Genomic DNA, 12,740 nt, shown 5'->3' with positions numbered 1-12,740 from the left:
GTCCTCTTGTTATCAATCTTACAATTGATACACACTTAAGGTACTGCTTCTGAAACCATAAAATTATTGATTATGATATATAATCTATGATCTTAGTCTCTAGACCAAAAGCCTAGGAAGTAAGAGACTGTCTCCTTGCCTTTAACAAACAGTATTCTGTAATACTGAGCACATTCAGTAATTAGGACATACAGCTTCTTAGTTTTGACTTCTGAGAAAATGACTCTTGAATGCCATAGGAGATGTGGTGTTTCTAAATCAGGTCTCAGTTCTCCAAGACTATGTGTATAATAAAGGTTTAGTTTCAGATTTAACCATTTGATATGAAGGTATATTAAACTTTGGCATCACAGTCTGCAAATGACTATTCAGACCAAGTTTAGAGTTCATGCCAAAGAATGGTAATTAGAGGGACGCCTGGGTGGCTCAGTCTGTTAAGCATCTGCCTTCAGCTCAGGTCATGATCCCAGGTCCTGGGATCTGGCCCCATGTCATCTCCCTGCTCAGCGGGGAGTCTGCTTCTCCTTCTGTCTACCCCTCCCCACCTGCCCCGCTCAAGCTCTCTCTCACTCACTCTTTCTCTCTGTCTGAAATCATTAAATAAGCTCTTTAAAAAAAGGATGGTAATTAGAATACCTATCAATCATTCATGGCATTCACTAGAGTGATATTTAAATAATTATTTATAATAATGTGCATTAACTGGTATATTTGGCCCTTGTTGTGCTTTCTGTGCCTGAATTGTAGTAGCCTGTGATGTTCATATAGGATTTGTTTCTCTGCCTGCAAAATTTTGGGAGACATCAGAGTTAAGGCAATGGTGCTGCACACTGTGAAATGACTCAGGGTTCATTCAGAATGGAGTTCATAAGGGACTTGTCTATTCATTAGACTGGAGGCAGATCCAATACTTTTTAGTTATAAAATTCCTGAGCACATTATCTCTTTAAGAGAGAGAGAGAGAGAGAGACAGACAGACCACATTTTATAATACTGAGCATTCACTTGTTTGTGCCTTTGGGGAGAAAACTAAAGCCATTTTAAAAGAAATAACTTAGGGAGAGTCAGAAACTTCATGGTAAACAAAACTCTCTCCCGAAACATTCAGATGATTTAGTTAAGAATGAACTGGAACAACATCAATTGCATTTCCTTGAAATCAGAAATAAATTTCAAAATAACTGGGAAGCATTTCTGAAGCAGTGTTTGGATAAGTGTTTACAATCTGAAAAAAGGATAAGGTAGGATAGAATAAATTCAGCTATAAAAATAATACTCTCACCTGCACAAAGTGTATATGAAACTGTGACTTTCTGTGAGAAATAAAACACTCCACAACCCCTATACATTATATATTGTGTCATCCCAGACATGTTTTTCTGCTTGCTATTCAAACAGTTGTCTACAGCTACAGATAATTGATTTGTCTCCTGATAACTTTAGAAACTACTACATGAAACACCAAAGTGTAGCAGCTTTTACAAGTTATTTGACTAAGCATAAAGTGTTTTACACTTTGGGGATGTGTGTGTATGTGTATATGTGTGTGTGGTGTGCCCACATACATGCATTATACATCCATGGGTTCTGGTGCCCATATACTAAGGACCATATAAGTTATTCTTGAATTAATTAATGTTGCTTAAATTGTATATGTAACCATGTCTGGGCTTTAGATAGTAAGATACTCAGTTTATGCTTTGTTTTCTGAATATATTTTCTGTGTCTTATGGCTGTAAGCCTGTTTTAGCAGCACATACAAGAGTCAAGAGGGAATAATTGTTCTTTTATTTACAAGACTACAGATTTGAGTAGGTTTGAGTCCTACTCATCTCATTTATTTATTGTCTGAATGGTCCTGTGGGAGTCACTTAATTTCTTTAATCCTTAGTTTCTTCATTGATAAACTAAGTGTAATGGTAGCCATCTAACAGGAGAGCCAAATAACAAATGCACATGAATTATCAAGCATTACCAAATGTTAGCTAATATTTTTCATTTTCATGGTTGAGGGAGCATATGATGTATGTGTCTCCTGGATGCAAAGGGGAGAAAAGGGTTTAATGCATTTTTGTAGTTTGCTAACAGGATCTTGGGACTTGTATAAAGCAGCATATGCACATGTATTTTTTTGATGGATAAATCAGGGAAAAGTAGTAAGACCAAGGACAAGAACTATTTGCTTCCTTTTCAAAGCACAGTAAACCAAAGTCTGAGTCTCAAATTGCAATCACCATGTCTAGGAATCCACAGCACATGTTCTCTTCTATTATTGAAGGAGGCAGCTGCCTAGTCAATATAAATTTTATTGTAAAATTATTTAATAGAATTCACAATTATGGGAGGACAAACACACTTGAGACACTAATGGAGGTTCTGAATTTTATATGTGTAGGCAAAGAGGGCTGTCAGACTTAGCATCAGTTATTGTTGCACAGAGACAGGTGGGCGATAAAAGAAAGTGACTACTAATGAAAGGGAACTCCCACTGATCCACTGCCACCATCTCTGCTAACCAAGAGTGAAAAATAGGAGTGAAATAAGCATCTAAATAAAAACTGTATGTATTTTGTCCCCTTGTACTCATTGTCCTTTCTACACCATTTGATATCCAGGATCCTTATCTACTGAAATTCTCTCTACTCCCAATTACTGTGATAGTAATAGCTCCTTGTTTTCCTCACACCACTATAACCAATTCTTCTTTGTCCTTCAGTGGCTGTTCAGTAATTCTGCAAGTCTCTATGGATAGGGGCTCAGTGCTTCGCTATCTATTAGACCCATTTTATAACTTTCAGCTTTCCTGGTTTCAAATATCACCTCTTCACATATAATTTTCAAAAACTTACACTAAACCTCAATTTCTCTGTTGAATGCTAGTTGTGTATTTTGTTATGCTGTGTATTGTGTGTTGTTATGTTGTGTATTAATCATAAATGATTAATGAATATTTCCACTTGAAAATTTGGATGTTGTCAGTAGATCAACATGTTGGAGCAAATTGATTTCTCCTCCAAATTGATTCCTTTACCCAATCTTTTATCTCTGTCTGTTTAATCATTATATCATCACTCTGGAATCCATACTAAACACTTTGTTCAAAGAAATCCTCTTCAATATGTTATTTATCAAATCTTCAGTCATTATCTTGTTCAAAAAGTCTCAATGGCTTATCATTTCCTGTTGGGAAAAAAAATCCTATTGGCTGTTAAGTGTCTTTAAAGAGGAGGAATTTCTGTCTTCTATTTATCTCCTTATCTACCACACCATCTAGGCATGTGTGTTATAAAACATACACAATAATTGTTTATTGATTTGAATTAAACTCTTTGGACTTCTATTCTCAGTTTCCTTAGTCTGGTCCATTCCTAATATCCAAATTTACTTGTAGGCACTCTAACGTTATTTTCACTCTCCTCTAAATGTGTTCAACTCATTCTCCTGACCATTTCTGGACATGAGTCCTCTTTTCTCTGTCCAGTTCTCACTATTCTTTAAAGTTCAGCCCAACTTCAAAACCTCTCTCATAAATCCTTCCCCAGCTCTTTCAGTCCATGTTGATCTCTATTCCCAGTGAATTCTTAACACTTTTCATTTTGTGTTGTCATTTCTTGCTATGTAATTATCACATTTCTAATTGTTCCTAATTACCAAACTCACTCTGATCTTTGGCTCTTTCCCCTTCCGTCCTTCCTATTTTACTTTTGAATTGTTTATGATTTTTCCTGTGTATTAATTTTGTGTGTCCAGCTACACTAATAATGCCTTAGAAGGAAAAAGTATGTCATATTTTCTTATATCATTCCCATATTCTAGCACTATGCTATAAAAAAAGTAGAGGTTCAAAAATATTTATTAAATGAATAAATGAATACTGGGGAAAGAAAATACATTAAGAGTGAGTATTTATTGCAATTAATAGCTTTGGAAAAATAATTCAAAGAAAAAAATTCTGCATTTGAATATGATGCTTGTAGGTTTTTTTTTAATATCATTTTCTTTTATTATCTGATTTGTACCTTAATTAGTCCATTAGATAAGAAGGGAATAAAGGTTAATGTATATAAACCTGCTTTATGCACCAGCAGTGATTGACAATAAAAGTCACTAAATGTTTACAACAGCTAAAAAGGAAGTTGGAGAATCCATGAAGAAAAGCAAGACAAGAGTAGCAGTCTATCTGGAATAATTTTGGTAAAGTTTGCCCTAAGGCTGGTAGAATTATATTTCCTTCCACACCATGATTTACAAAGCAAGGAAAAAGCTATTTGAATAGGAGATGAAGAGGCCAAGCTCTTAACCACTTTGCTTTTGAAACTTGTAATTCTATCTCTCACAAATGTAATCAACTCAGCAGTAGACAAAAAGGATTCTGCCATACTATCCCCACTCCCTCAATCGTGCCAGCATTAAGAGATTGAATATATCTCACTGGAACTTAATGTCTACCTCAACAATTCTTCCACCTAGACTTTTTAATGTTTACCTTACATTACTTTATCACTGGCCTCAGTTGTTCTCTTTTTTGGAAAACACTGGTATTTAGGTGATTCTAATGAAATTTCCCCTCTTGTAAGTAACACAGATTCACTTATATTTACAGTGAGTCTCACCAAAAAGATCTATTTTGGGGGAGAAATAAGAGCTAGTAAGAAGTGGAAATGTCAGCATGAAGGAAATTATTTTGCTCTCAATGAGATATGTTAATATTTATTGAATGTAAGAGCCCTTTACAGTGATGCTGTTAAGGAAGGTGGATCACACCCATTTTATAGGTTTTATGTATGATTTTAAATGTAGCTCTGCTTGCTCACAGTTGGCGTATATGTGTGTGTGTTAGCGAAGAAAGTACAATTTAACTTGTAACATGACTAAAAGGGAGAAATAGATAACTATTTAATAATAAAGATATTGTTGTTACCACAAATAATATACAGTGTGAAAATCATGGGATTCTGAGTAAACTGACCAGGATTCCAGACATGGCTTTTTTCCTCAATGGCTTTACAATATGTAAAGACAATGGCTATAGAAGAGCCATGGTTTTATATCTACAAAATGGCAGTGACATTAAAAACTATTTCATGAGGATTTGTGAGTAGATTAAATAAATAATACAAAGTGCTTTGTATGTATGAAATTAATATTTTAGTAATTAAATCTAAGACAAGATCTAGAGTCCTTCCCATGGTCTTTAAAAACACTTTTTGATCTTGTTTGCAAACATCCACCTGACCTCATCTCCATCATTTTTCTCTAGCTCATACCACACTAATAACTTTGGCTTACTTGTGTCCCTGAAACACAACTAATTCTTTTCTGCCATAGGGTCTTTGCATGTGTTATCACATATATTTTATATATAGTTTCACTCTGTAGTTTATTTTAAATTGTGTCCACTTCTTCACTCTTTATTTTACCTTGTTTTATTTTTCTAGTACATATTACTAACTGACATTATATGTTTTCTTTTCTTTATTGTCAATCTCATTCTCTACAGCTAAATTCCAAGAAAATGGAGTTTTGTCTAATTTTTTACTACTCTCACCTCAAAACTAGAACAGTATCTGTGGCACAACAGATGCTTAATAAATCAAATAATACATAAGTGAATGAATGATATTTCATTCTTAAGCCACGAGACAATCTGAAAAGTGTTTTTTATAGATTCTCTAATTTAATCATTAAATAAGCCTATTATAATTTCTATTTCATAAACGAAAAAAAGCAGAGATGACAGTAACTTGTTTGAGGTAAACACAGCAAGTGATTGCCTGACTCCAAAATCTATGCTCTTAATCACTTCTATAAAGCCTGTGTGTATCCAGCCATCTTTGTATTAATTGATGTTTGATTAGATTGTTACAAAACAGTCTGAATTGACTATGAAAAGAACATTTATATAGCTTAACTTGGTCCTCAAAATAAATGTATGTGTTCAGTAGCTAAAAAATAAATCAACTCCTAGAATCTGAAAAGCAGCTCTTGAAAATAGTTAAGATCAAGAATCAAAAGAGTCAGGTCTGTTTTCACAGGTGACCAAGGTGAGACTTACCTCCAGATGACCTGCTATTGTAGCAATATGCAGGGCAGTGAGGCCACCATACCCAACCTGCTGTATGTCAGCTCCACTGTGAAGTAGAGAAGTGATCAATTCTGCACTGTCCTGTAAAGAAACACATCTTTAGTGTTACTTTTCTACTAATAGCAGGTTTGGACACTCTGCAACAGGATATATCGATTTGCTGACTGTCAGCCAGTTTAGGTGCTCAAAGAAAACCTAAGTGTGATTTCCGGCATAAGAGCACATGAGACAGCAAAGAGCAGCTCTCAAATGGTTGAAATGTATGAACAAATGACAAGGCTATTCAGTTTCAATCAATCCTCTATCGCTTGACCATGAGAGATAGAAAGGACATTACCTTTGGTGAGGCTCTTGCAAACTCAACTCAATCGTATGTGTAGGTCACTCCAATAAATGTGTTTTCTCTGGCACTGCATGATTGGACTGACTGCAGTGGACTATTTCCTGGTAATTCAGTAATTGCTTCTTCTCTACATATGTGTCATGGCTCCTATACATAATTAATGACACATAGTGTCATGAGCCTATACATAATTACTCAGTAGTGTCTTTCCTAACTTGACTCATTTTGACAGCGAAAATGTTTGAGGTAGAATTTAGGCCTTTGAGTTAGAATAATTTATGTAGTCGCCAAAGAGATGCTTACTTTCCTCATACTATTATTTGCACTGTATTTCTGCTTTTGGAGAGATAGGGAACTTTTCACAGTATTAATTGCAATTTACATTCACTGGATTTTTATTATGTAATTAACCTTTCATATGCATTAACTTATTTAAACCTGGTACATGGTAGGACCTTCAAAATGGTTAATAAAAAATAAAATAAAAAGTAAATATTTCTCTAAGTTATCCTATGAAAAATTACTATTATATACTTTATTTTATAAGTCAGAACACTCAAAAGAGTGATATTGATGGTCATATTCATAAAACCCCCAAATTGGAAGGGAATACAAAAAATGATCTACATGTTTAACCCTTTCTCTAAGTAAAAATTCAAACCACAACTTCTTTAATACTTTAATAGGTCTCAAACACACTCTATGGCAAGAAAGTCAAGTCTTCATGAGATAAGCCATTGCACTTATCCATAAACATATTATTTCAAATACTGTTGGTTAAGAAAATCCACTCATTTAAAAAAAAAAGTTGATTTCTTAAACCTGTTACATGTAACTGAAAAAAGAAGTTATAAAAAAGTGAAAAAACTTTGGTAAAGAATTCTAAATAGCAAAATTAATGTTATAGTTTCCAAATTTTCTACTCTGCATACCTGTATTTTAAATTTACCTCTGTATTTAAATTTTACCTCTGCATACTCTGCATTCCATTGGCCCCTTCTGTTCAGATATAGACTTGTTTTCTCCATTCTTTTTTTTTTCCCACTAAAGCTAAGCTAATTTTATCTCTGTCCTTGCCTTCATTTTCTCAGCTTCCATAAAAAGTTATTGATAATCACTCCTGACAGCTGTGATTCATTTCTTTAGTAATCTCTAGCTACGTATACCCAAATCTTACATAAATCCCAACTGAGTTCACTATGCTCCTTGCACATTGAATTTTGCTCTTTCTCATACCATCTCTTCTCCCTTTGTGCTTGCCTTATATTATTGAGAGAAATTGCCATGCTAGTTTCTTCTACCTAAGACAGAAGGACTCACCACTGTCCTGAAATCACCTATTCAGTTTCAGAAGGTAACCTTGTTTACCAAATCCAATGTCAGTCCTTCTTCTCTCTATAGTCAGATGATCTCTTTCTTCTTGCCTCCTCTTTTTGTCTGCCTTCAAAAAGTGAACTTAGCCTCAAGACACTTTCTCATTCCAAATGCGACCTTTGGCAATTTGTACACAATCAGATAACTTCATCTATAGTCCAAATTCCTCTAAGTCCAAATTCCAAATTCCATACATCCTGCCTATCAATAACATCTCAAATTAAAAATTAAAAATTGCTCTTGCAAATACCATTCATAATTTTCCCAGTGTTATCTGTCATCTCCTAGTAGTTCTTATTCACATTAATGACATTTTCTTACCCTAGATATCACTGAGTCCTTTGACTCAATCAGTTTCAGAATTCTGTTGGTTCTAACTCACTAGTATTTCCTATATTTTTTCTTATTTCTGACATCACCCTCCATTTTACAGTCTTCTCACTAGTCTCTGTGATTAAGCCTTTTCCTACTGCAGTCCAGTCTCCATACTGCTACTAATTAATTATTCTTATACACAGTTTTGGTGACATTATTATCTTTTTCAATAAACCTTTCATACACTTAACAAACACTTCTTAAACATATATGGCATGTGAAACTGTTCTGAGCAGAGGGAACATGGCACTGAATAAGACAGTTAAATTTCTGCTTTCATGGAACTTATATTTTTACTGTGTATATGTAAGAGGAAAGAGATAAAATAAAAAATAAACAAGACAGTGTGTGGGTGGCTTAGTCGGTTGAGCATCCAAGTTTTCATTTTGGCTCAGATCACGATCTCAGGGTCCTGGGACTGAGTTCCTCATCTGGCTCCACATTCAGTGGGGAGTCTGCTTGGGATTCTCTCTCTCCCCTCTCTCTCCTGTCCCTCTCCCTCTGCCCCACCCTCCCTCCCGGCACATGCTTTCTCTACAAAATAAATAAAAATAAATACATAAACAAATACAAATACTATATACAGTATTATAAAGTACCAATGACTGTGAAAGAAAACTAGCAAATAATAACATGGCTACTTTAAATTGAGCAGTCAGGGAAAGCTTTACTTCTCTGAGAAGGTACACTTTGAGATAAATGGTAAATAGCAAAAAAGAGAAATCCAAGCCACAATTTCAAGGATAGCCACTGAAGATTAAGGAGCAGCTAAGTGTGAAACATAATTTCCTAAAATGGAAAAAAACTTAGTATGTTTGAAGGCCAGTGTGTTGTAGAAAGTTAAAAATAAAGAAAGGAAAAGTAGTGTTCAAGAGGAGGTCTAAGACATCTGATTTTATAGGGTCTTGTAGGTCAGGGTATTTGGTGTTTGAATTTTTCCCAAGTACTATAGCTGGCAGGAGAATGACATGATAATGAGTTAGGGAAGAATCAGGAAGATGTGGTTTTTGAGGTAGAAATAAAATATTTTATTTTTCACATGTGAAATTTGAGATCCTTACATGAGATCCTTAGGGTTAAGACTGTGGGTACTAGAATTGCCTCCTTAAGTTAGAACCCCAGCTCTGCTAATGACTATGTCAACTGGAGCAAGTTGCATAACTCCTTTATACTAAGTTCCTTGGTTATAAATAAAGGGGAAAGTAACCGTATGTCCTGATGTGATACACATACAAACTATGCGTTCACAACTGATGTGATAATACATTCAAAGTACTTGAAATACATTCAAAGTACTTGGAAGGTACCTGGCAAAGTAATGCTCAATAAACTCATTGTCATTGGACATAGAAGACTGGGGTTCAGTTCGGTCCTTAGTGAAAACTTCCAAATAAGAAAGTGAGTTGACTCCATCATCTAACTCCTGTTTTTCCTTTGTCTTTACCTTCTCCCTACAACTTCATGTCCTCTGCTTCATTAGTTACTCCCTGAATTAGTCAAAGTATTAAAACATAGGAAAACTCTGAAGCATTACTGGAAATAGGAAATGTCTGTCAGTTCTGCTTCCTCCAGGAAAAAAAAAAAAGTAATTCACAGGAATTAACTCCAACATCATGAATAACTATTATTTTTAAATGGTGAGGACTAAAGACAGGTAAGGGCTAAAGTCTCTGAGGTAAATAAAAAGATATCACCTTAAAACATTTTTCCCTGCAGATGGGTAGGCATTTAAATTCAAGGAAATGGAGAAAGTCTTTGTAAGCACAAAATCACTTTTTAAAATAGAAGGAAAATATGATAAACTTAATCAAATAAAAGTATTAAAAGTACAATAAGATAAATGACAAATTGGAGAACTATTCACAATATATAACACTTACAAGTGGTTTGTATATTTAATATATGAAGAACTTGTAAAATCTACAGAGAGATGGATACTATACTCTTTATCAATAAATATCTATTAATATGACAAGCTCTGTACTAGGCCATGTTAAAATAATTACACGTAAAGCAATGGAATATATGAAATACTTATCAGGCAGATTCTAGTAATGCACATCCATCCTTTTCTCAACTATCTTTATATTTTTTTCTTACTTGGCCAAAATTTGTGGAATGTAAGAGAAAGTATGTCATGATTTCTTCAGAATAGTCAAATGGTGAGGTCAGTCTGAAGTACTATTCTTTTTTTTTTTTTAAAGATTTTATTTATTTACTTAACAGAGATCACAAGTAGGCAGAGAGGCAGGCAGAGAGAGAGGAAGGGAAGCAGGCTCCCTGCTGAGCAGAGAGCCTGATGCGGGACTCGATCCCAGGACTCTGGGATCATGACCTGAGCTGAAGGCAGGGGCTTAACCCACTGAGCCACCCAGGCACCCTGAAGTACTATTCTTTCATATCTTATTTAGATTTCTCAAGTTGACCTCTGATTGACCTAAAATTTTTTTTACTAGATAGTATAAAGATAGAACTTTTACCTTCCCAAGCTATGCTAAAGAGAATGTAACAAAACAAGCATTGCTTCTTAAAAATTGTTTACTATGGGCTAAATGCCATATAAAATGTTTTATTGAAATCATCTATTCTAGATTCACAACTTACCTATGAGAAAAATACTATTACCCTTACCATGGCTGATAGTAGTCAGACTCAAAGAATTTAAAGTACTTCTGGAAAATTAAGGAGATTGTAAGTGTTGGAGCTAGACATAAATTCTGGTCTGTTCAACTCCAAAGATCATGCTTCACATTGGAAGATCCATGGTGCTTTAGTTGATCTTTCCTTAGTTCCAATATCAAAGAGAGGATGAACTTTTGCAGTATTTTGTTGCCTTTAAATGATGAGTCCCAAATATTTTTCCCCTGCTCTACTGAAGTATTGAGTTCTAATGGAATAATTTAAAAAGTCAGCAATGTGGTGCAGACATTCATGTAAAATAACATAGATAAATTTTAAATATGACAAAGCTGAACTTACTAATTGCTTGGACTCTATAATATATAACAAGTATCTAAGGGCAAATTTTTTAAAAGAACGACCCTGAAGAATTGGATAGGGAATAGCCTTCTGGAGAACTGACAGTTTTTCCCTTATGCAATATCTAGTCAAATTTACACCATGAGTATTCAATGGAATACACAGCAGCATTCTAAAGTGTGGGATGAATAAGCCTCTGTTATGAATTAATGTGTATAATATTAATTAATTAGTTAATTTTAAAGATTTTTTTTTTACAAATTCAACATCATTTTATTATAAAAACTTAACAATTTGGATATAGAAGAAATACATTTAAACATATAAAGTCCATGCATAACAAATTTATAGCTAACATCATATTCAATTTTGAAATTTTGAAAATTTTTCCTATAATACCAGCAACAAGAGAAGGATGCCACTTCCACCACTCTTATTCAATGTAGTACTGGAAGTTCTAGCTGGAATAGGCAAGATAAAGAAATAAAAGCATCTAAATTGGAAAGGAAGAAGTAAAATGTTTTATTTTTCAGAAGAGATTTTCTTTTATAAATTAATTATTTTAATTAAAATATAACGTATTATTTGCCCCAGTGGTACAGGTCTATGAATCATCAGGCTTACACACTTCACAGCACTCACCATAGCACATACCCACCCCAATGTCCATAATGCAACGACCTTCTCCATAACCCCCCAGACCCTCAGTTTGTTTTTTGAGATTGAGTCTCTTATGATTTGTCTCCCTTCCAATCCCATCTTGTTTCATTTTTTTCCTTCCCTACCCCCAAGCCCCCCACTCTGCCTCTCAAATTTCTCATATCAGGGAGATCATATGATAATTGTCATTCTCTGATTGACTTATTTCACTCAGCATAATGCCCTCTAGTTGCATATGCGTCATTGCAAATGGCAAGATTTCATTTCTTTTGATGGCTGCATATTATTCCATTGTGTGTGTGTGTGTACTGCATACTATTCCATTGTGTGTATGTATGTATATGTATATATATATATATACGTACATATATGTGTGTGTGTGTGTGTATATATATATATATATATATATATATATATATATATATACCACTTCTTCTTTATCCATTCATCTGTTGATGGACATCTAGGTTCTTTCCATAGTTTGGCTATTGTGGACATTGCTGCTATAAACGTTTGGGTGCACGTACCCCTTCAGATCACTACGTTTGTATCTTTAGGGTAAATACCCAGCAGTGCAATTGCTGGGTCATAGGGTAGTTCTATTTTCAACATTTTGAGGAACCTCCATGCTGTTTTCCAGAGTGGTTGCACCAGCTTGCATTCCCACCAACAGTGTAGGAGGGTTCCCCTTTCTCCACATCCTCACCAGCATCTGTCATTTCCTGACTTGTTAATTTTAGCCATTCTGACTGGTGTGAGGTGATATCTCATTGTGGTTTTGATTTGTATTTCCCTGATGCCGAGTGATATGGAGCACTTTTTCATGTGTCTGTTGGCCATCTGGATGTCTTCTTTGCAGAAATGTCTGTTCATGTCTTCTGCCCATTTCTTGATTGGATTATTTGTTCTTTGGGTGTTGAGTTT

At 34.6% G+C, this 12,740-nt stretch overlaps 1 protein-coding gene across 1 annotated transcript in view; it reads right to left on the bottom strand.

Annotated features, from left to right (window-relative positions):
• The window catches only part of LOC111143132 (serine/threonine-protein kinase TNNI3K), a 312,262-nt gene that overhangs the window by 259,226 nt on the left and 40,296 nt on the right, over positions 1-12,740 (bottom strand). Inside the window, exon 5 of the mRNA XM_022496630.1 lies at positions 6,056-6,166. Within this exon, the coding sequence (XP_022352338.1) occupies positions 6,056-6,166 (111 nt within the window). The remainder of the gene's footprint in view (positions 1-6,055; positions 6,167-12,740) is intronic.

The sequence above is a fragment of the Enhydra lutris genome, unplaced genomic scaffold, assembly GCF_002288905.1.
Source record: "Enhydra lutris kenyoni isolate GAN:26980312 unplaced genomic scaffold, ASM228890v2 scaffoldscaffold9, whole genome shotgun sequence".
NCBI classification, from domain to species: Eukaryota; Metazoa; Chordata; class Mammalia; order Carnivora; family Mustelidae; genus Enhydra; species Enhydra lutris.
This window is presented reverse-complemented; position numbering and strand designations above follow the sequence as displayed.